This window comes from Parasteatoda tepidariorum, chromosome 6 (assembly GCF_043381705.1).
Source record: "Parasteatoda tepidariorum isolate YZ-2023 chromosome 6, CAS_Ptep_4.0, whole genome shotgun sequence".
Lineage (NCBI taxonomy): Eukaryota > Metazoa > Arthropoda > Arachnida > Araneae > Theridiidae > Parasteatoda > Parasteatoda tepidariorum.
Window position 1 is genome coordinate 45,173,605 of NC_092209.1, and position 26,568 is coordinate 45,200,172.

The window sequence follows — 26,568 nt, forward strand, 5'->3', positions numbered from 1 at the left end:
AAGAAATAGCTATTTATCTAATCACTGTTATTTATCCAACTTGTTCATGCCTACTTTTGATATGGTCAATATTAGCTTACAAGTTCATTATATTTGTTTAACTATTGACATAATTTTCTATAAATCCCACAAAGTGTCAATAAAATCATTTTTTAAAATTTTAAGTGTTTTCAATTACAGCAAAGTTATGTAAAAAATGATAAACAAATTCTCTTCCTTTATACACAAAGTTTATTTTATAAAAGTGATATTTAAATGACAGTTTTACCAAAAGATATATAATTTCTTACATCTTTATGTTTACAATGTAAAAATAACAATATTTTACAATGTTTTATAATCAACAAAGATATTTCAAAGTTTGGCAAATAATGTAGACTAGCTTAATAGACTAAATATTTAATCTTTTTTGTAACTCTCTCCACTAAATGCTCATATTTTTGATTTGTGTTAACATTAAGTGTAAAAAAAAAATAGAAAATATACAAAATATAATAACAAAATACATGAATATTTCAAAGTATAAGGCACAATACAAATGTTGAGCATAAATATAAGATTATAGTATAATTTTTAAATTTAAAGTAAATAATACAAAAATTGAAAACAATTTGTTTTATACACAGTGAAATGAAAATTCATTACAGCTTCATAGCAAATTTTAGTTTCAATTCAGCAATTCATGTGTTAGCAAGCGGTATTTCTGTTCAATACTAAATCAATCAGGATCTGTGATTTAATTCAATATTTATCTTCCTGTTATATTCCTAAAAGCATATGCTTGTTCAAAAAAAATTTGCAACGTTAAGGAAACACAAGACTTTTTAATTGCACGACTTTTAAGTTGCTAAAAAATACACGCCTCAATATCTTTTGACATTTATTCAAAATTCAATTTTATGAAATAACGTAACACATAAAGCACTGATGAATATTTAAGAATTTAGGTTTTGTTACATTTGATAGCATTACCACTTTCAAAAAAGATGAATGAAATTTTAAATGCTACTTGAAGTGATACTAGTTATTATCATTTCGTAAAAAATATAAAATTTTAGTAAATAATATTGTGTAGTAATCAACATTTCGCAAAACAAAAATTTAAAGTAACTAAAGTCATGCATACTTTAAGATCTGGTAAAATTGTCACTAATTTAACTTAAAAGTAAATAACCATAAAATTCTGCATCTGAAATTAAAGCTGTAGAAAATTTGAATTACTTAACTCACTCTAAAAGATTGGACATGCCGCAAAGGTGCATTAAGTAATGAAGGTATAGTTATTTCCATTTTGTTTAAAGACATACAATTTTAGTAAAATATATTGTTTAGTAATCAATATTTTGCAAAATAAAAATTTAAAGTTAACTAAAGTCACAAATACTTAAAGACCTGGTACAATGTACACTAATTTTAGTTCAGAGTAAATACACTGAAAATTCGGCATCTGAAGTTAGAGCTATAGAAAATTTGAATTACTTAACTATATGATTGGACATGCCACAAACTAATTAAAGAGTTTAATTAATCATATCTGCCACACACTTTTATATTACATATTATAAAAAAATTATCCTATCCTTACATATTTTGAACATAAAAAAAATCAATACATATTTATCAATAAAAAAAAAATCCATCCTGTAAAAATTTAAGCTTATTTTTACAGGATGGATTTACATTTTAAGATACTATCTTACGTAAATGGAAAAGTTCTTTCATGAAAAACAAGTCATAATTAACAAAACAAATTGGGTTACAAAACAATATTTATCACCATCTGGGGTGTTTTGGACAAAAAGGAATGTGATTGTATACAGCGTCTGCATCTGGAAATTCTTGTACGCAAACCCAACAAAAGTGTGAATGGCAAGTTCTACATGTCATGTGATCACATCCTCCATCTTTTTGAATAGCAGTGTTGCAATTGGGACATTGTTTACATTCAGATGATTCTTTTTGCCAGATCTTAAAAGAGAAAAACATAATCGAAATAATTATTGCAGTGAAATTGAATAAAAATTTAATATTGCGATTCAATATAAATAAATAAAGAATAGAATATACAATTTTTTACAGCAGATCGTTAAAAATTTTTAAAACTAAAACGCAACTAAAATTGAACTACATTAATGTTAACATAATGTTAAATGTCACACATTTAATATTAAGTTAACATTTAAGTAACCATAACAGGGTGCGTAGCCAAATCTTTCAACAAAAAATAAGCACTTTTCAAGCACTCAAAAAATATTTTTAAGCACTACATAAACTAACAAAATGCAAATTTATTTTCCAAAACTTTAGATGATCATGAGAAAATGACTAGTTTCTAACAAAAAACTCTTTCCTTGATTATATTAGCCGTTATAAAATGACCGAGAGATTTTTCGGCTCGATATCAAGCGAACTCGCAAATATTTCATCAAACATGTAAAATTATTGAAGCTTTCATATGCTATGGTCCATAGCTCAAACGGTAGGCTCAAATGGATTGTGGTTGAATGAATTGTGAAAATGCTGAACAGAACAATGTGCAAAGCATGCTTTTGCATAATACATGACAAAAATCGACAAGGTAGAGAAAAAAAAATTATCTTAGAAAAGGGAAATTGAAGCACTTTTTTAAAAACACCCATGGAAAAAAGCACCTTTAAGGGCTTTTAAATAACGAAAATTGAAAATAAGCACCTTTATGCATTTTTTAAAAACGCTATGCACCATGTTGAACTACATCAATGTTATCTTAATGTTAAATGTCACACATTTAATACAAAGTTAACATTTAAGTAACCATGAAGTTACATTTAAGAAACCCTTAGTCTCTCAAAGGAATTCAACTATTGAAAGGTTGGAGATAAGGGGGGGGGGAATTTTAATTTTAATCCTTTTCATTTCATTTTCACAAATAAACTGATACTAGATTACTCTATTTGGCACTATCTTTTGATATATGTAAAATATAAGGCCATCCCCCAATCAAAATTTGAGGTATAAAGTGTGCTGTATTTTAGATTCTCCATTAATTTTTGTTGCACAAAATTATGCAAATACAATCTACAATATTTGAAAAATATTTAAATAGTAAACACTTATTAATTTTTAGATTTTTGATAAGCATCTATATTTTAATGCAATTAACGTTAAAGAAATTTTTTAATGCTATTCAAATCACTTCATATATTTAAACTGAAATAAGATTAGATTTTAAAAAAATTCTAAAAACTGAGAAACGTGTAGTTTTAAATTACTTGCTCAAAACCACAAATCACATCATTTTATTGCTTTAAAGCTTTGAGGTAAAATTCATACAAGTTCTAAAAACTATCAACCCGTATTTCTCTTTATCTAACAGGGTGCGTAGCCAAATTATTCAACAAAAAATAAGCACCTTTTAAGCATTTTTCAAGCACTCAAAAATTATTTTCAAGCACTTCAAAAAAATATCATAATTAGGCAGGGTTGAAAGTTTTTGACAATTGAAAGTTTTATCTTGTTTTAACCGTCATGTCAAAAAGAAAACCTTTTGGCATTGTTTTTGAAATTTTGAATAATGTAAAATGAATGGGGTTTTCATACACTACGATCTGACAATACGACGAAATAGATTGGGGTTGAATTAATTGTGAAAACGTTGAATAGAACAATGTGAACTGTGTCTTTTTGCATAATTCGAAGCGAAAATCAACATGGTAAAGGGAAAATCTCATATTGAAAGAGGGAAAATTGAGCACTTTTTAAAAACATCCAATGAAAAAAGCACCTTTAAGGGCTTCAAAAAAATGAAAATCAGCACCTATAAGCACTTTTTAAAAACGCTACACACCCTATCTAATAAAGCGGTCCTTTTTAAAAAAAAAAAAAAAAAAAACTTTTTTTAAACTCTATCTATTATTACTATATCATCAAAAGTTTGTCAAGTGGGAAAAATTAAAAATTTAATCTAGATTCCAAGATGAAGAGGGTCTAGTCATCTTATGTAACTTTACCAGTAAGTTACAGATCAATGCAATCAGAGTATCCATTTTGCAGTATTTACTCATGTTTTCTTGAGGGATTATTAATTTGATAACCCAATTTGACAGAAAAATTCATCAAATTGAATTAACATTTATTATGATGACCCACTTGATTGCTTTCAGGAACTTTCCAATTTGGAACTCCTCTCTAAACAATATGGCATTGTAGTAATATGAAATTTCAATAATTAAAATAAAAAACTTTACCATTTTTAATAGTTTTTAACCACTATTTTGCAAAGACATCCACCTCTTTAATTATTAAGAAAAAAAATCATTATTAGAAAATATAAAAATTCAAAGTTTATAAAAAAATTGCAACTATATTCAAAATTTTAATATTTTACTTTTTAACACATTCCTTTTTCTTAAATAAGTATTGATAGTAATATACTAAATTTATGATGGAGGTGATTTGTAAATAACATGTATTTTAACAATTAGCTGCTCTTTAAATTTTCAAGTTTTCTTAATAAATTAAAAAAAAGTTTCTTATTTTCTGTTTATAAAGATTTTTATAAATGTTGGCTCAATGTGTGTTTTTAATTTGATTTTATGATTATATTACTAAATTAAGACATTGTCTGCAGTGTGCTTATTCTTGCTGCACACCATCCTATGCTGTTTTTTTTTCTTAAATTTTTTTCACTGTGTTCTTAGAGCACTGATCTTACTGCTTTGATTTACTAATTTTTGTTAAAAAATAATATAATTTATTGTTGATAACTACATAAGTTTATAGCATTTTTGAAACTTTGTTTGTTATGTAACTGAGGATTGAGTTTATGACAAGAATATAATTGTCTTAATAAATCAATCAAATGCTGAAAAAGTGCAAGATTTCAAAATTATGTGATATAAAACATTAATGTAACGGAACATTGCAATGTAAGAGTGATGATATGCCAAAATCTTAACATCACTCAGTTTTAGCCTCAGGTAAACTGCCTATTTCCAGCATAAAATTATAAAACCAAGATATATTTGAAAATTAACAACTAGAAGATTAACAACTAGAAGATAACCAAATTTATTATTAATCTTATTTTAAAAAATTTTTGTTCGATTCTGTAACCAGTTTTGTACCCTCCGATTCCAATGCTTGTTACTCACAAGCATGTGCACAATAACTGTTAAATGGTTTTTTTTTTTAGCATTATATCAACCTATTTTTAGAAAATTTTGTTTAAAATGGATCACAAGTTTGTTATAATGGAATATGAAAATTCTTTCAATTTTGAACTGCAGTCGTATTTTAAATCTTAAGAACTTTGGGCAATATAGTAATAAGTGACATTTTTTCCAGGGTTAACATTTCTACAACAGTCTGATCTTTAGTATTGTTTCGAGATAAATAATTTCTAAGTTTCCAGGATTTCCACTAGATAAAAATACAAAATATATGGAAAAAAAAACTTGTTGTCTTCATGGTAAAAATGCATTTAAAAAGCACTGTCTACAAACAGTTAAACTTTTATCATCTTTTAATTGTATTGTCTTATTTTAAGTATAATGATTATATTTAGAACTTAAAATTTAAATTGTTTTTCAAACAAAAATAACAAATGCATACTTTAAATGAGTAATCAGGATCATTTTTTGAACCTTGATACATTTCACATGAAAATCCTTGGTGATACACAACATTACACCTAAAATGAAAAGTATAAACATTTAAGAAATCAATAATAAAGCAATTAAAATATTAAAAAGGTAAAAAATAAAAATATTCTTCTAAAATCCAGAAAATATAAACTTGAAATGAAAATTTCCAAATCATTTTTTTTAGCAATGAAATCTTTAGAAACTCTCCCCCCTCTTTTTACACAATACATTCAATTACTAAAAAAAACTTAAAATAATATATTAGTAAAAAAATGTTCAAAACGCATCCATTGTAATTCAGGATTATTAATTAAAACATAACTAGTGTTTAATATCTTTTGAAGTTTCCCATACATATTTCATATATACAATTACATATATATTTCAAACAGTATATATATAAAAAGATGAAAGGTTTAGGACAACATTCTCAGTTTCAGCAATTAGGTTCAGCTGCAAAATACTTAATTTTTGTTTTATGGGTTATTACAAAATGTTCAAAGCAAGTTCATTATGTTTAAAACATTAAAAAGTATTTATATTACAGACAACATATACAGTGTATGCACAAAATCATATTGAATAAAGCAAGTGTCTGGTTGGTTGATAACAGCACAATTAGAAGGCAGGACTTTTACTAAGAATATAATTTCAAAACATGTGTACAATCCCAATCATGCTTATTTAACATATTGCTTATTGCTTCCAGGAATGGGTTTAGAGTTTTAATGACCTAGCTTAAAAAATAAAACTTGCTACATTTCAAATTTTAATTAATAATATTTCATTACACTTAATATCATGCAAAATATAGAGCAATAGTTTAAAATTTAAAACACACATTTTACACAGATTTGCTACTCAAACAGAATAATAAATTTCTCTGACCCGACTTTTGCCAAACAGCATAACAATTCAGAGATTCTCAGGCATCATCTAGCCCAGGGGTTTCCAACTTACATGAGGCCGGAGGCCACAATTAAAAACACCAGTCATATGGCGGGCTGTAACTTTATCATAATTTTATATAGGGCTCTTTTATGTTCAAAGGAACATTAAATATTACTGTCAGATTTTTATCAAGTTGTACAAAACAAAAGTATTGAATTACAAATTAAAATAAGAAGCAGATTTTTAAAAATATTTAATTGCACATTAAAAAATTCTGGCTACAATAGCTTTAAAGTGCACCTAAGTATTAAACAATTAATGTGCAACAAATATCTAATTGCTAAGATATAAAACTTTAAAAAGGTTGGCATTATAACTTACATAGTAGCACACAAAATGTTCAATGAGAGAATTGAGGTTTGTCTGCTGCAACCACCAGAGAATAGATATTTACATTTTAAATTAATTTACATATGTAATTCATTTTGTACAGAATGAGTGGTTTCAAAAAAATAAATCAGAGAATTTCTTCGAGAAAATTTCTGATACACACATGCTAAATTATATTCACAAAATAAAAAAATATGTAAATAATATAAAATAAAAAACGAAATTAAAAAGAGCAACATACACAATTATTTTTGTATTTGAATAAATATTTTCTTGGATGCAAAACCTGAGAAATAACTTTCTTTTGCATCGTTGGTATGTTAAATATCACAGAAACGAAGAAATAAGGGTTTCTTTTAAACGAGAGATGTATTTTAGATCAATATAGATTTTTTACGAAAATTGTCCACAAAAAAATGAGAGCTAATATATTTAAGTTCGCGGGCCGGAACACACTTATATATACATATACAGGCAGAGAGAGAGGTGTAAATACATATGATTATTATATAAATTTCTATCTTTAAAAATGGGTAGGTCCAGACTCCCTTAAAAACCCCTCAACTATGTCCTTAGAAATTCTTACAGTTAAGAATTATACCAAGTTACACATAAATGTACTTTTATTCACATATGATGAAAGAAATTTTATCCTCATGAATAGAATAGCTTTTTGATTGGACCAAATTTTATTGATTTTAAGAGAACAGTCATTACACCATCTCTAAGTATAGTGGAATGTTCTAATTTATGATTCCATGCAAACTATAATCCATGCTTTAAAATGTAACCAAATGTTTATAAGAAAGATTATTTACTCACTTGATACATATATCATTGAGGCACAAAGAACAAGTATGTTTGGATTCAGAGAAGCCATTTTTATTGAAGAACATAGAGCAATCTGGTCCTGGGCAATAAATATATTCTTCCCTATGATCCTCCAGATACTTTTCCATAGACTTTTTCAATAAGGCATCCAATTTTGCCTGGTCATATTCAAGTGCCTTGCTGATATCATCTAAAATAAGTTCTTTATTGCATCCCTAAAATAAATGCAAAATGGCACTATTACAAAAATAAAATAATGATAAAAATATAGCTAATTGAAAAAATAACTGTATTTATAATAACAGTAAATTACGTGATTTAATAAATTATAATTTAATTTGCCCTAATAAATATATTTATTAGTGATAATTTATTAATAATAAATTTCAATTTATTAAATCGCATAATTTTTATTTCTTAAAAAAAAAACTCAACTGCAAAATAAACAGTTTGACTTAATTGAAACACAATTTTAAAAACAAACAAAAAGTAATTTTAACTTGTAAAATCAAACGTCAAATTTTCAAATAATCTTTAAGAGTGGCTTGCATGAATAGTTTTTAACTATATAGAACAAATAGAAAATTTAAAACTAACTAATTAAAATTTTGGAGTTTTTTAAAATTCTTTTTAATCTTAATTCACCGATAGTTTCTGAATGGAAAAATTTTAGGAGACTTTTCCCTTGATCATAGTTTATGCATCTAATAACACTGTTTTTGCTGAGTGGATAATTTAATTAAATTAGAATGTTCTTACAAATAAGGAATTAGTAAAACTTGCTCATAGAATGTCACAAAACAACTTTCAGATTGATATAAATAAATAGATTTTGACACAATTCATTTAACATTACTTCATTTTCACACCTTCTTTTAAAAAATTTTTTTTATTTAACGCTATTTAGAAAACAATATTTTTATTTTAAAAAAATTCCACCTCTTAGAAGCGTTAGAATAGGATTAGTTAAAAGCCAAAAATATATGACCTAAGCACTTTAAGTAATAACTAGGAGTACATTTGAACGTTGATTTTGAACATTACACAAAGCCTTTTATCACTTATTTTTGGTTCAACAATTGCTTTTTTTCTAAAATACTCTTGGGTTTCTTTTCAAATTCGTCTTATGTAATTGCTCGAGATTTGGGACAAACATCATAAGATATGGATAATTCTTAGAAAGTTTTGCAAAATTAAATTAATAAGTTTTCTAGGACAAGTATAACTCTGCTATTAAATTTTTTCTAAACCAAGTATGGGCAATAAGATTTTTAAATGATTGACCATGAGACCAATTTATAGGGGTGATTGTGAGCCCAAGTCAAAATTCCGGAAAATTTCTTGAGTTAAAAAAATATATATGTATAAAAATAATAAAAAAACAGTTTAAATTGAAAAAAATTTAAACAAGGTTTTTTTTCTAACTTTTTCTCATTATTTCTTAGTTCACTTGAAATACACTGGTTATCATAAATTAAGGAAAATTCACAAAAATCGCGATAACTCAAGAAATTACACATGGAATTTTATGAAACTTACCCACAATATACAACACATAGTAAGGTATTAAACAACATAAAAAGAAATTATCAGACATTAATAGTAGTATAGAAATTAGCACATGTATAAAATAAACAAATTGGAAGTATCGGTTTGCAATAGAAAAAGTACCTTTAATATGGAATATGATTGCCTCTAGAAGCAATACAGCACAAACAGCGATGTGTGATGCTTTCAATTATGCGGTCTATCAGTTCAATAGGAAGTGAGAGCCATTGCTCTTGTAAAGCAGTTGCAAGCGTGGCAAGGGTCTGAGGGGGCGGATTGATGGCAGATACACGCCTCCCTAGAGCATCCCAAACGTGCTCGATAGGATTCAAGTCCGGGGATCGAGCTGGCCACTCCATGCGAGTAATTGTTTCCTGTTGAAGATAATCATCAACAATGCGAGCTCTGTGTGGTCTTGCATTATCGTCCTGTAACAGGAAGCAATCACCAATTGCCCCGGCATATGGGCGCACATAAGCATCAAGGATGTTGTCTCGATAAACCTGAGCATTCACGGTTCCCCTTGGAAAGACATGGAGGTATGTGCGCCCTCCTAAGGATATGCCTCCCCAAACACAGACACTGCCTCTTCCGTATGCATCTCTTTCACGGATGTTTGATGGATGATAACGGGTCCCAGGTTCTCTCCATATCAAATAACGTCTACTGTCACTTTCTAGACTAAACCTGGACTCATCCGTAAAGAGAACAGGCCTCCATTGATCTGACGTCCAGTGGACATGTTGTCGGGCCCACTGCAAACGGTCTCTCCTATGGCGTGATGTGAGCGGCACGCAAATGGCTGGTCGTCTCGCATACAGACCACCTTCGTGGAGCCTTCTGCGCACAGTTGACGTTGACACCAACCTTCCGGTGGCTGCAGCAAGAGAGGATCTAAGATGTGTCGGAGTAGCGGTTCTATTCCTGCGTGCACTTAATGTCAAATATCGGTCATCGGCACTGGTCGTAACAGTTGGCCGTCCTTGACTGAACCTCCTAGATGCCGAATCTGTGGTTTGAAATTGCCTCCAAAGTCTATGAACCACAGATGGACTCACATTTAGCCATCTGGCCACTTCTGATTGACTCTGCCCTGCCTCTAGTCTCCCGATGGCTCTCCATCGTAGTTCTTCAGGCAAATGATGCCTAGAGGTCATTATTACGAATTGGCTATCTCAGATTTTCAATGTCGCAATCACAGTAAAATTTGTGTGCTTTCTCTCAAACTTGGACTTTTATGCTCCAGGCAGATGACGTAAGCCGAGTGCAGCGCCACTAATTTGCATATTGCAATTTTACTCAGCTACTCTTAGTGGACAACATATGCAAATTTTGCACGGTTTGGCTTACTTTTGAAAGAGTTATCGCTATTTTTGTGATTTTTCCTTAATTTATGATAACCAGTGTATATTTAAATTTTACACATACCTATGATGACCTGGATAAGTAATTAAAATTTACAAATATGTCGTTCTTTCTTGAGTTTATGATTATAACAGCTATTTACTGATAAAAAATGAATATTAATCATGAATATAAGCTTATAAAGTATCTCTCTGGCTCTCTCTTGCAAACAAATAAAATAAACTGTGTTTTTAAGTTCCACCATTGAAAATTTGATTTCCAGAAACTTCTGAGATCAATTATTTTTTTAAACGTCTGGACCTTCGATCTCCGGAAACTTCCGGATCACTGTTAGCAAAAAATCCGGATTTTTTCCGGAGCACAATCAGCCCTGAATTTAGTAAAATGTTACAGATAGTATATCATTACAGATAGTATATCATTTAATGCAGGTCTGAAAGCCTCCAAATTTCAGTTTAGATTTTCAGTTCAAATGTTTATTGCCTCCTTTGTTATTTACTATGCTATGAATCAGATATAGACACCTATCTAAATTTGGTATAAATTGCATGCATCAATTCAGCTTTAAGCCTTTTCCGTTCTATTTATTTCATTTATAAGAAAACAAAATACAACCGTTCACATCAATAAAATTGAGCAAAATGCATGCAAAAATATTTAATTTTATAAGTTGGTAAAAATATTTTTAATTCCATTATAAGAAAAGCAAATATTTCCTATTTTTTAGAATGACATATAAAACTCAGAGGTACCAAATTAGCTATCAATAAACAGAAGAAAATTAACACATAAATGTGTGCAGTTTGCTTTAAAGAAATTCAAATTAGCCTAATTTAAAGATAAATACATCTCAATTCTACCTAGGTAATAGGTATGTTAACAAGCTCTTATGCATGAATTTGATTTTAAATTTAAAAAAAAAAGTAATGTCACTTTAAGGTATTGAATTAACATTGAAATTTTATACTTAGCATAAAATTGATTATTCGGAATTAATTTTCTAGTTTTTGATTAAATTAGAAGTAATCCTTGTTTTTTTAATCACTAAAAATTTTTCTCACACCATTTCAGACTTGAGTTTATGTTGTTCTTTTGTTTTTCTATAAGGAAAGAAGATAAAAGTTTAGAATAGTTTGTTGGAAGGGAGAATAATGAGAATTTTCTGCTTTTTTCATATTTATAAAAAATTGCTTTTTAATTTTACTTATTTCAGGGTGCATAGGTAAATTTATTAACAAAAAATAAGCACCTCTTAAGTACTATTTAAGCCCTCAAAAAATATTTTTAAGCACTATATACATTAACAAAATGCAAAATAATTTTCAAAGATCTTACATGATCATGTTAAAATAACTAGTTTCTGACAAAGAACTCTTTTCTTGATTATATTAGCCATTATAAAAAGATAGAGAGACTTTTTGGTTCGATACCAGAGGGTGGGAAATGAAGCCTGAAATTGAGAATATCTTGCAAATTGCAGCAGAGTTGCACATGAGAGTGCTAGAATCTCGCTGAACCCAGCTCAGTAGAAGCACATGTGGACTCGCAAGTATTTCATCAAACATGTAAAATTATTGCCGCTTTCATAGGCCATGGATCGACGGGGTCCCAAAATATATTGTGGTTGAATAAACCGAGAAAACGTTTAATAGAACTACCTGGAAGGCACGCTTTTGCATAATACGTAGTGAAAATCGACGTGGTAAAGAAACAAATCTCTTATTTGAAAAGGGAAAATTAAGCAATTTTTAATAACACCCAATGAAAAAAAGCACCTTTAAGGACTTTTAAAAAACGGAAATAAGTACCTTTAAGCTCTTTTTTAAAATGCTAAGCACCATGTATTTATATTGTGTTTTTAAAAGCAGAAAAAAATCATTGATTAGTTGAAAAAAGGAAAATTTTGAAACTCAAGGTATTTAAGGGGAAAAGAACTTATCTATCTTAAACAGAGTATTGTATGACGGAAATACTAAAAAACTATAATTTATATTACTAAACTGCAAAATTGTAATCTTGATTATGAAATTGTAATAATTGTGGATAAATCGTAATAGTTGGCAGGCACCTCTGGAAACTACACATTAGGTAAGAAGTTTTCTTTAGCTAATAAATTGTAGCTGTATTAATTCATTAATACATTACTGAAAAATATCTTTAAAAAATTTGAGAAAAAAAAAGACTTCATCGAAAATATATAATATGCAAATTATTCTAATTATTTTATAAACAGAGAGACAATTAAAGACATATAAACACTTACTTCTAAACAGCACTTTATTGGAAACTGAGCTTGAAGAACTAAGGCTTGTAGGCATTCAAAACAATATAAATGTCCACACATCTCAAGGCGATGTGTTAAATTCTGAGCGCGACATACACACACAGGACAAACTTCTTCATCGTCTAACACATCAGCAAAATTATTGAGATCTATACTGCTGGCTAATTCTTTTAAAATAAATTCAGCCTGAAAGAAATACATATGTACTAAGCAAAAAATACAATGAAATAGGATGAAATAAAAATAGCTATCTACTTTTCTTTGTTGATTTAAATAGATATATTTAACAAGTTATTAAAAAAAAGAAAAGATTTTGATGTTACAAATTTAGAATTCAAATGACTGTCACTAAATATGTTAATCTAATATCAGAAAGTAGATCTAACGATCAAATATTTTTTATTAAAAAACTTTAAGAGCTGCAAATAAAATCAGTAAATTTTTCTTTTTCAAATATTCAAGTTTTAGTAAATAGAAACATAAAATAAAAAACAGTGACTCTTGATTGATGTTTTATTTATCAATAATTACGGCAAGCCTTAAACTTTTTTTATAAGGAAAAAGATCAAAATACTAATAATTATTAGATAAGACAATCAACAGATCACTATTTAATGAAAAGAAACGGATATTGGATTAGCTAAAAAGAGATCATTTCAAATTTATCCATTTTGAACTAATACGAAATAAAAGAAATAATTTTGAACTAATATGAATTGACTTTTCTATCAAAATTAGTTTGAGTTCCATAATGTTTCATTTATCATCATAATGCGACTGCATAACAGTTACTAAATTATTAAGTAGTATAAATTTTATTTTCTCCATGGTTGCCTTACTACACCATTAAGCATGAAGACATTTACATTCATTTTATTTTGATAAGTTTATTTATTTTCATAAAACATATTTAGAGTTATTTTCCTAGGGGAGATTTCCGTATCATTATCTGTGGCAGAATAATCACCAAGTCTTGGAAACTTCCAGGCAGTGGCTCGCGAGAAACTAAAAAAAAAAAACATCACAGAAAAGGACCAACTCGAAAGGTATAACTCGTAGCCACCCCCGGGCAACATCTACATGTTTTTTTTAAAAAAAATTTGAAAGTTTAAAATCTATTTGGCTCCTTGGGGATTGCAGTTGGCGCGACAGATCACGATACGGAAATATTCCCTTTTTCCTTCTTAATCCCCCCACCGAGTTAAAATTTAATAGAAAGTACATATTAGTAAAATGACTTTTTCATGAAAATTTATTACTAAAAATTTCAGTTTTCCTTTTTCATTTTAATCTTTTATGTGCAGCCCTCTTCACTATAGAAACATATAAACTTACTGATAAAAGCAATTTTTTAAAAAAAATTCATGCATTTTTTTTTTTTTTTTTAATTTTTCACAGTCACAAAAAAAGCAAAGATCCAGCACATAGTGCAGCTTCATTAGCTTAATGCAGGCTTTGAAACATGTTTTTATTATGCTTAAATTAGCTCAAACAGCTTAACAGCCTAATGCTTCATATTTTGACAAGTTTCAATTAAAAATTTCTGCTCAATGTGCATAGTTTTTTATTGAATTAAAAGCTAGGAAAAACATGTGAACCTTCGGCCTTGTAATAACTAAAGGTAAAAAGTAGTAATTTAGAACTCTAACAATTACAAATTTTAAATAAACCAATTGTAACTAAGAATTAATCGATTTAATGATCACCTTAATGATGCTGTCTTCATCACCATGCAAGGTCAGTGTACAAGACTTAAAATTAAGTACAGCTAATCTAAGTCCACAAGAACCAATAAAATTTTCTAAGTCAGCACCATATTGAACTAATAAAGTTTTCAGTAGAATTCTGTTATTGCTCTTAGTAGCTAAAGAAATCTCTTTAGCTGTTTCTGTTTCGATTTCAAGTATAAATTGAAGAATTTGTTGCTTAACGGAGTGACATTTCTCTGCAGAGCCAAATAATCTTAATGATTTAGTCTTGTATTCACAAACAATGTGAACACCAAAAGATTCTTCCAAAGTTTTAAGCCGCAACAGTCCACCATGGCAAAGTAACTTACCAATGTCTTTATTAAAATTGTGGTCCAATACATCCCCTTCTAACAAACTATAAATAGTCCTTTGCAAAGCTTGTAATATTTCATAGTTACTAGAAGCCATTTTTAGTGAGCATATTTGATCATCAAATGGGAAAATATCAAACTTAAAAAGACCATTGTGACCAAATCTTTCCTTTACCATTTCTTCAAGTTCTATCAGTTTTTCTTCAAAACGAGGTTGTAGGGCATTAATAATCTTGAGACTGGATTTAATTACAGTACTAAAATTAGGCGTACACTGAACACCAAAAAGGAATTTTAAGTTGTTTGAAAGCTCGTCAGAAGCTGATACGATATCTTCATCATTTGAAACATTTATATATACTTTCATTAGAGTGGCAGATGGTTTTGGCATATTAACTACTACTTTGAAGTCAACAAGTTTAGTGTGTTTCCTGCATACATCTTCTATTTTTTGTGTAATAATTAGCAGATCATTTGAAGAGGTTTCAAATGGAGGTTCATATTTTAGTTCAACTCTTTCAAACTCTATAAGAGGAGGCAAAAGCCTCCTTAATTCAGATTCAACTTCAATTAGCCTTGCATCTGCTGGTAAGTTTGATAGAGCCAAAATATTACTCTGATCAACACTAACGAAAACTTCAACCCCAAAAAGGTTGATACTTCTCATAGCATATTTTCGTGCAAATGCAAAATGCTTTGGAGAAAATTTTACTAAAGCTACATCACGACATTTCCTTCTTATGAAATTTATATTAATAGATTTTTTGATAGAATAAGGTACATTATCTGCTTGTTTTTTATCACCTAAACTATCTTGGCTTTCAGTTGTACTATTATGCTTTACCATCAAAGATTTTATTTTTCCACCCTTTAACCATTTTAACTCAACTGGTATAACAACATTACCATTTATCATTTTAAGAAGATGAGTTTCTTCAGAATTCAAAAGATTTTCATTTTCTTGTTTGATAATATCTTCAAGAACTCTTACTGCCTCATCAATACAAGCTTCAGAAGCAAACACACTAATTCGTCCTTTTTCTATGGATGGATCAATTACAATAGACTCGTCTGATAGAGTAGCTTTAATTTTGTTTTCAGTTTCTTTCAATTTGCGTCCTTTCTTGCCAAGCAGAACTTGCTTAATAATTCTTTCTCCAACAGGTTCAATAACTTTCTCAACTAAAGTATTTTCAAACATGTCCGAGTAATCGAAATCTAACGACTGTTCAGTAGTCAAAGCACTCATAACGATATCTTTTGGTATAGCAGTAATATTAATTAAAAAATCTCTGGTAGTAGAAATCATATGGTCGAATACAATAAACTCGGGCAACTTCTCAGTTTGGCATATAATAGAGGAAGGATGTAAAAAGGAAACACATCGAGAGGAAAGCATCCTGTAACCACTTCGGTGATGTCCAGTAAAAACACAGAGATTCATTTTGAAACATTCAAATAATAAATCAAGTAATGAAGAAGTTACATCCTCATCTTTAAACTCACGAGTTATATTTTTTTTCAGATTATCTTCAACGATTTGACAGATTTCTCCTACTTTCACATGGACATGCTTTAATGTATCAGAATTAAGATACATTTTTTCACACCATGAAGCACTTGAGTTATTTTCCAGCCATAATTTATAAATATAAAGGTAAGAAATTGTATCACTTTCACTCTGATTCAATTGGCACTTTACAGCATCAACTTTTCTCTGTAATTCTGTATCATTGAAATATTTGAAAATTCTTCCTTTTACTGACAAAAATGCAACAAGTATAACAGCTTCAAATCCCAATTCCCATTCTATACCAACAGAAATAACTTTCGAATATAACGGAGGAAAAGGGAGCTTTATTATTCTTTCACCTAATTTAGTTAGTTTATTATCTTTGATGGCATTTGATTTTTTTAATAAATTCAGAGCACGAGATTTGGTTTCTGAAGGGAGGTTTTCCACAAATTCTATAGCAGCAGCACTGTAAGGTTCATACTGATATACTTTTATCATGGCATTAAAAGGATCAATAGTAAGAATTTCAGGACATTCTGATGCAGGCATTTCATCACAAAAATTTTCTTTGCTATACAATCGATAGCAAACACCATTGCTAGCAAGAGCACCGGCTATTTTTTTGAGCAACTTTGCTCTATCGCAAGAAATGAAGTGAGTAGTTAAAACATCCAATTTTTTACTAGGATCATACAATGGCTCTCTTTTTAACCCACAATCAATTACATACGAAACAGAGGGAATTACAAATGATTCGGCACAGTCTGTAACTAAAAATACAACTCTATTTTTGGATTGTTTCTGATAGCACATGTTTAACCATTTCATTTGCTCAGGTTGAGTTCTGTTTTCATGAAGCAAAGCAAAATCTAAATCGGTAAAGGACAAAGAATTTAGCTTTGCTCGCAAGGCCACTGAAGCAGACTGAATATCAGGAATGGATGGTAGAAATACCATAATATCTCCATCTTCATTTAAAGAATGAATGGATACAATAGTTTTAACAACATCATCAATATAATCATCTGTAGGTAACAGAGGTGATTTTTTCCAGACGGTAGAAGCAGGAAATGTAAGGCAAGGTGGCGTGATAATATCCACTTCATAATCAGAAAAGTAGCTTTCATACTTTACAGATTTATCACATGATGATAATAATAAAATGAGTTTAGAATCTTGTTGATCCTCCAATACATCTTTCAACTTAGCTAATAACATGTCAACTATAATGGTGCGTTTTAAGGGTAATCTGCAAATCGAAATAAAATCCTTTTCTCTATTAACTATTTTAGGATCTTTTAAAATAAAATTCAGCAACTCCTCAGCAGTAAAGAACCTTATATCATTTCCCTTCCCACCTGATCTACTACTTTTGGGACACAGGTTATTCACATTAATTTTCAAACTGGAGCTTAATATCTCATTAGCTTCACAGGACAACAATAGGTGGTTGGGGTACTCATTTTTCAATAAAATCGGGAAAACAACATTTAGATAGTACATAGAATCAGATGATACAATGATAACCCTGTTATCATTTAATTTAGAAACTAATGAACTTTTTAGACTGTAACCAGGGAGAACTTTATCAAAAAGCTTACACTCACTTTTTACAGATTCAAGAATTGAATCACCTTTTTGCAAAATTTCAATCATTTCACAAGATAACAAAGAAGATAATTTTTGCTTAGCACTTTTTACAAAATTTTCAAACTCTTCCCTTTGGAGATGCAAATTATGGACATGTGCCTGAAAAATATCACTCGGCGTTCCTTGTTGCTTATATGCGTGCATTCTTTCAACATTCTCTAAATTTTTTTTAGTAGACTGTTCCAAAAGGAAATCAATTTTTTTTCTATATTCTATAATAAATTCAGATGGTTTTTGATTTCTGAGCCTTTCAAGGAAAGAACTTGTCTCATCTAAAATACTCATTGGTTCATTTTCATTATCATCTGATGGTGAATAAGGTTTAAAATTATTATTATTCGATGCCATTTTGTCTGAATAATTATCTGGATTATAATCCACTGATCTATAGCCTGAGGAATGAGATCTATGTTGCGAATAAGTGGGATTTTGAAATTTTCGTTGACTATGTAAGGATTGAAATTCTGGATCACTGCACTCTACTTCTTTTCCTCTCGAAAATGATCGGTGAGTGGAATATCTTTCATGATCAGGTGGTGCTCTTTCACGGGAATCTGGGTAACAATTTTTATACTGACCTCTCCCTCGTTTCCAATTCCTCCTCATACCTAGAAAGCAATGGTACAGCATTACTTTAGACAGTAAATAGAGAATGAATATATTTTTAGAAAATATTCTTGTGGGCAACTTGGATACCCATTTAAATTAGAAATAAAATGATAAAAAAGGAATTTTTTCATAATAAGTATCTTAAATTCAGGGGTGATTGTGAGCCCAAGTCAAAATTCCGGAAAATTTCTCGAGTTTTTTTTAAAATAATAAAAAAAAAAAAAACAGTTTAAATTGAAAAAAACATTATACAAGGTTTTTTTTCTTTCTTTTTCTCAGTATTTCTTAGTTTACATAAAATATATTTAAAATTTTACATATACTTTTACCATTTACACATACCTATGATGACATGGAGAAGAAATTAAAATTTACAAATAAGTCTTTCGTTATTGAGTTTAGGATTATAATAACTATTTACTGATAAAAAATGAATATTAATCATGAATATAAGCTTATAAAGTATCTGGCTCTCCCTTACAAACAAATAAAATGTATTTCAAGTTCCACCTTTGAAAATTTGATTTCCGGAAACTTCTGTGATTAATGATTTTCTGAAACGTCTGGAGCTGCGATCTCCGGAAACTTCCGGTTCACTGTTAGCGAAAAATCTGAAAATCCGGATTTTTTCTGGAGCACAATCAGCCCTGTAAATTCTAAAATTAGGCTTATATGAGTTTAAATTTGAATACTCCATGGCAAAAGTAAGTTTTTGACATAAAACCTTTTTCATCACTATTTGACCAGAGACATACATTCTAACAAGAAGTTATTGAGAGAGTAGAACGCTTTATTTTTCCTTTTTTTTCGAAGAAAAAAAAACCCAGTAATAATCTCTTTTTTTTATAAACTTACTAAAAATACAATGTGACATTGGTATTTAGTTCAAAGCTAAGCTTTCAAGTCATGTAAAAGTTCCATATCAGGACGTCCATTTCCGGAAGGGTAATTTTTTCAGGACACTTCTTAACAATCAAAACATTTCCCAGTTAAATTTTTTTTCTTCACATTAGCAACTTGTTGAAAAAAGTAAGCAGGTATGAGAATTTTCAGCTTTTTCACAAAATTCCTCTTTTTGATTTCTACCAGACCTGAATTTTGTTCAATTTCTGATTTCGACTACAATATGAAAAACATAGGATATCACGAAATCAAAAATTTGGCATTTCACTACAGCATGAAAAAATAGTGTATATTTTTCACGTATAGCATAAAAGAATTATTAACGCACTTAGTTTCAGTGTGTGCAACAATGTCACATTTTGAAAAAATTGCGAATTTGAGATGAACATGTCACGCCCACAGTGGGTCATTAATTGATTATTCAAAAGCAAGATTTGGACCTTGCAGATCTTTCAGTTAAAAATGAAATCAAAATTTTAAAAACTATGTGGTATCCTAAATTGTTGATCGACAAAACCAATTGGGATATTAAAAACGTCACAAATCGAGTCATCAAAAAATAATTCTAAAAATGCACGATTGGAAATTTCCCATGTGTGATAATATAGCATTAAAAAACTGTTAAAATCGGTAACAATAACTGACAAAAAAGCGATCGTAAATCCACGTGAGATTGTGGGTGAATCCACGGGATCCACGTGAGATTGATTGAGCGTAAATCCACGTGAGATTGATTGAGTGTGTGCGCTATTCAAAGTTTGTCAATCTTGATAATATCGTGTTAAAACGTAGAGATTTTAAAAATGAAAGGAAAATTCTCTTTAATACCTGCTGAAAGAATGATCGGCTAAACCACACAGATTCACTGTTTAAATTGTTGCTAATTGAGTAGGTTGAAAATAGATGGCGCCAAATAAAATGCGTAATTCGAAATTTCCATCAAGGTTTCAAAGACCATGTGGAAATATGTAACAAAGTCTGCAGAAATAGCGCAACCATATGGATTTATTCGTAGTTGGTTGAAATTTACCTTAATTATCGTCCTTTTTTTTAAAGTTAGGACATTTGGATGTTTGTTTATCTTTAAGACCCATTATCCGGAAAAATCTATTTCCCGGACTTAATGGATATGGGAAATTCCACTGTACTGTAAAAATACCAACACACTACCAAGTGTTCGCCCCTTTTGCCAAATATTGAGGCAAACCTTATATTAGCCGAATATTGGACCAACATTCAGGAAAGTATTTTTTTGACTAGTTTTTATTTTTTTCGAATTTGAACAGATTTAATAAAGAATAATCTGTAAATGAAATTTTTACTTTACATTATTTGAAATTAGTTTTTACACATATTTGTTAAGTTCTAAAACTTGCCCACATCTTGTAAATTTATTATTTAGAAGATAAAGTGAAATGTGAAATTGGAAGAACTGAAATTAGAACCACAAGTTTTGCACTGTTCATTTTCCTCCCATTATAACCCAGAAAGTCAATTTCAAGTTTCTTTTTCAACACTTTTTGTTTCACGAATAAAGAGCAGTTTGTTTCTATTCCATTTTTACTATTTTAATACAGCACAGCATTTTAACAGAGCTTTTATGATAGATTTTATTCTTTATTTTCACTTTTTTCCTGTATCATTAAGGCAGATAACCAGTAACATAGAAAACTAGGATTTTCAACATTGAAATTAAGCTTTAAAAACTAAGAACATGTTTTTCCTTTCTGTTTCTCTTTTGCCTTTTTTTAAAATTAACTTTTCTTTTTATCAGCACTTTTTTAAGACGCAGCGTTTTTTAAAGAGCATTTTGAATAAACATTTTTCTTTTATCCTCACTTTTCTAATAATACAGCAATGTAAAACAGTTAAAAAAAGAATTTTAGCTTTAAATTCATTTGAAAATTTAAGAAAAATTTATGATTTGATTTCATCTAGCTTTTTCTTTTTAAAAAAACTTTTTATTTAGCTACGTTTTTATTATGATGCAGCAATTAAAAGAGTTTCTATTAGACTCTGTTCCTTTTTCTAACTTTTTTTTGAAGAAAAAAAAGTAACTGGAAAATTGAGATGTTCAGCTTTAAAATTTTCTTTTGAGATTGATTTTTATTTTTGTAGATAACCTTTTTTTATGGATGTTTTTATAATAATGCGCCATTTTTAAAAGTGTTTCTGATAGGCAATTTTTCTTTGAACACTTTATGGATACTGTCTTAAAAAAATTGAGAGGATTTTTTTTTAAATTTCTCTTATGTTTTTTTCTTTCAACTTTACAACTGTAGTTCACATATATAGCTGTTAGTAAACTCATATATAGTTGTTAGTAAATTTTTCATTTATTTTAATTTCTAATGGATAACCATTGTGGTTTTTTCCCCTTTTCCTAAAAGCAATAATAAACTAAGTTTTGATTAATTTTCAATAATGACTTAACTTATTCATATATTAAAAATAATATTTATTGAATTATATAATTTTATAAAATTAATAACTATTCATATATAAAAATAATATAATCAATGATTTTAAAAAAAATTTTGCTAATCATCCACCATATATTCGGCAAAATCACTGTTCATTACATCTCCAATAAAAATCACAGATTACTAGTGTTCACAGCAGCAATGAAAATTTAGTGGCCCACTAGGACCACCTACGTATTCATGTAGTGCTCCAAAAACTTAATATGTAGATAAATTTTAGAGAAAAAAAAGCAAAATTACATAATTTATGTTATAGTAGGTACACATCAATTATTTTTTGCTATTTATAACACCCTAAAGCTAATTAAATTTAGGCGCATTATTCTATAATTATTAAAGATTAGTATTTAACAAAATTAAGTGCAAAACAAATGCAAAATAACATTAATAAATCGATTCAACGTAGAGATTAAAATGCTGAGAACAGGTAAATAAATAAATGAGAAAAACAGAAAAAGCAAGAACTAAACAAATATTAGGTACATTAAAAATTATCTAAAAAATGATACAATTTGAAATTTAGTCAGTTCTAATAGGAAAAAATTTATGGATTAATATTTACGGACAATTATACTGTCAGTATATGATTGCAAAGCACCGTATAACATGTAAATATGAAATTTCAATATTTAATTTTAAAATGTTTTGTACCAGACGGTTTTAGCAATTCTATTTGAATTCCAAACCACATAGAAAACAATAAAATTAGGACAACAATTTTTTTTAATAAATACACAAAGTTCGAAGAAGAAAAAAAACATTTTTTTGTAAATTTTAAACATATTTCAAGACAACAAATCAGTCAGTAAAGTGTGTGATTTTAGTCACATTTGGCAACAACTGCCGCTATACCACCATACTGGCATAAACCCCTATTAGGGGTCTATTTAGAAGAAATTTGGGCAAAATATCTTATCATGAAACAGGACGCTTCCCAAAATAATTTATTTTTTATTCAGACCCTTTACAAATTTGTTTATCTTCATTATTGTTTTGTTAATCAAATAAACCCTTCCCGGGGAGAGGGGGGGAGAAAGACAGTTTGAGACAAAGTAAGCTTCCCTAAGTTTAAATTCCAAATGTAGTATTCTAAGAAAATATTTCTACTTTTTACAAGCATCGTGCGCATATTCTTATTAATATTAAATCATATATCTATTATATATAATTCTCTTACGTGGCTCCCAAATTTTGGCTGTATTTCTTTTCCGCCGGTGGCAACGCTTGCTTTGTTTTGTTTACGTTTTGAAAACATCAAAGCATTCGGCCTTTTAATAATGTGTTTCTGATCTAATATATATAATTCTCTTACGTGGCTCCCAAATTTCAGCTGAAGTACTTTGTACAACTAAATAAGATTCTTTTCACAACACTTAAGCATTTACTTTATTTTCTTCATATATCAGTCGGCAAAGAATTCTGTTAGGTTAAAAAACATTTCGCTAAAAAAATAACGAATTCTAAAAGAAATAAAAATAAACAACTTAAAAAAATAAAATGCTGTTGCCAACCATAGAATTTTTTGAAAGTTAACTTAATAAATCAAAATGACATAGAAGCGCAACTAGATCAAAATTATGATACCTGAGCTCTTGACGTAACAAATCCTTCAATTCTATAAGTGTTGTATCGCCAAATGCCCAAATTAACAATTGTGTTCTTAAAGAAATTCTATAAAAAGTTTTAAATAAACAACCTACTTCTACAACTGCTTCTTGAAGAACTTGGCTCATTGATTAAAAATATTGTTTTAATTTTACAGTACTAACTTTACTTCTACTTTCATTATTGCTATGACCCTCTTTCATTACATTTTACAACTTCATGCTAAATTTGAGGACTTTAAGTTGTTTTGTGGTTGAATACTGACATTTAGAAATGTGTACATAAAAAAAATAATATTTAGAGGTTAAGAGTTGCCTCAGAAAAATTTGAATTGTTGACATTGAACTTAACAATGGAAACAATCGTTTTTGTGAAAAATTGAATTGTATTGTTGACATCAAAACTAAAAATATTGTGTTTCAACTTAACAATACTACCTTAATTTATACTTTAGAATTGCCTCGGAGAAATTTGAATTGTTAGCAATGACTTAAACAAAAAGTTTTATTTTAACTGACAAATACTATATTATAATTTTAACTTTTTCTATGACTATACTCATTTTCTTACTCTTTTCTTTGTTTTTTATACATTTTATATTTTTGTGATAAAATAAAAAACTTATAGTTGTTCTGCTTCTGAACACTGATGAAAACACAAAATGATGGGCTTCATCAACAATAAAAAATATATACATTTATTTTACAAATTCTATATTATTAGGGTGGCGCACTTCAGAGAATTAAAAATTCAAAATTATCTTCATCGAAGTGGATGCTTTACATCCGGCGTTCAGTGGCAGACTACTATTTCATATTGTTTTACAACACATGGTTTTAGCCCTCTGGTGGGAAAGACTTTGAAACAAAACTTACAACAATTACTTTTCTCAACAACTGAAATTTAGAATAGTGTGATTATGAAAAATATGTCAACTGTTTGCAATTTCAAATTAATATTGAAATGTACAGGTTTAGAATTTTCTACAGTGAAAAGTTTTCGGAACTTCAGTATTCAAAAAAGTATGCAAAAGCTAGACTTAAAGAACGTATCCAATGAGCGAGCAAAGCGAGCATTGGATTGCGAAGCAATCCGAAATGAGCTGCGAAAGCAGTTCCGGGGGTTGGAGAGCGTTAGCAAGCAGGGGGCAAAGCCTCCTAGTATATATATATATATTTGTAAATAAATAATTTATCAATTTATATTTATTCATAAAATTGATTAATAGAATATAATGTAAATTAAAATTAATTTCTGCCAATTTTTTAAATCGAATATTATAAATTTAATAATTGTTTAAGTTTATTTAATGTGTAACACATTAAAAGTGACACATTACTAAGTTGTGCTATTTAAAATATGTCAAGTGAAATTATGAAAAATGTGGGTGATTTAGCTTCCAATCTTCATCCGTAATGAATATTCTGTGTTGAGCAGTATAGGCTTAATACCATTAATATTTGTATGTTGCATCTCTAATTTAGTAGCAGCAATTGTTGTGCAGAATCTTGTATCTATATACAATTTAAAAACTTCTTGAAAAGGTTTTTAGCAATTTTTGCAATAGCAGGACCCTAATTGCACAAAAGCAGGACCTTGGTTGAAAGAATGTGACATAATGCTTATTTTATATTCACAAATTAAGAATAGTTTCTTCACAATTTTACAAAAAACGGACCTTTCACAAAATATCTGGACAGACCCCTGCCTATGGATTACAATATATTGTAAAAATAAATAAAAAGAATGTAGTATGTCTGGAAATTATTAGATAAATTCTCAGTGAAATCTCCCTTTTCACTTACACATAACAGGAATTAAAGTATAGATTTCAATGCTCTTTAAAATAGTTTTTTAAGTTAAATTGGCTTTCTTCCTTTTCCCAGCATTGAATTTAATACACTATTTTTTCCAGAGGCATTAAGTGAAGAAAGGGTTAGTCCTGGGAATCTTAAACACCTGTATAAACTTATTTCGTATAGCATGCATCCAATGTTTTTAGACAATCAAATTTATTATTAATAATCATTTATTATAAAGCGTTTAAGTTCAAGATAAATTTTGAATCTGGTCAAATCATGGAATTTTTGGGGACCGGTCAAAAGACGTTACAAACCAACCCAGTTAAATTAGAAATTTAACTTTCCCTGTTTTATTTTGTTTTTAATACAAGAGATGTGGGAGTAATATAAAAACGGACGACGACACAGTTAACAAAATAAAAAAAATTTCTCTTAATAATTAAAATATTCTAGGTATTAACACAAGAAAAGTTCGTTTGATACAGTTTCGTATTTCTTACATGAAAATATAAAGACAAGTAATAGTGCCTAACATTTTAAAAATCAATAAAAATATCCCTTAGCGTAAATAAGGTTTTAAGTTAACAATATCAAATTAACTTTATACTTACACAAATAATGACAGAAAAGGGGAATTACCTAAAATCGTAGTGATAACAATAGTTTATTATACTTTTATAATTGCTCTAGATCATTACACCGCAAGAATAGACAAAAAAATACAACAGTTAATAGAGCAAGTAAAATAAATAGTGACCATCCATCTGAAATAAGTGTATTTTATTCAAGATTAGTAACAACTGCGCTTACTTTAAGTTTATCTTGATTACATACCTTATGTTAATGTTTCCGGAATTGTAAAAAGTTTCAGTTTCAATCCACTTCAGTCACGTGATAAAAACAAACTTTCAATGCCATCTGTTGAATACTTAAGGTTGGCGAATGTACAACAACCGATCTAAAAGATTGGACCGTTGAAAAAGTTGAAACAAATATTTTTTCTTT

At 28.9% G+C, this 26,568-nt stretch overlaps 1 protein-coding gene across 4 annotated transcripts; it reads right to left on the minus strand.

Annotated features, from left to right (window-relative positions):
- Positions 1–208: 208 nt before the first annotated feature.
- On the minus strand, positions 209–26,553 carry LOC107442878 (uncharacterized). 4 transcript variants are annotated; one of them, XM_016056546.3, is made up of 6 exons: positions 26,398–26,553; positions 14,640–18,769; positions 12,913–13,119; positions 7,728–7,951; positions 5,593–5,671; positions 209–1,968 (listed from the first exon to the last, which is right to left on the minus strand). In XM_016056546.3, exons 2-6 carry the CDS (start codon positions 18,765–18,767, stop codon positions 1,774–1,776), a joined length of 4,833 nt encoding a protein of 1,610 aa, XP_015912032.1. In that variant the 5' UTR covers positions 18,768–18,769; positions 26,398–26,553; the 3' UTR covers positions 209–1,773. The 4 variants fall into 4 exon arrangements, with proteins under 4 accessions (XP_015912032.1, XP_015912035.1, XP_015912033.1 ...); XM_016056549.3 differs by having other exon boundaries at positions 26,374–26,459; XM_016056547.3 differs by having other exon boundaries at positions 26,203–26,438.
- Between the last annotated feature and the right edge of the window lie 15 nt (positions 26,554–26,568).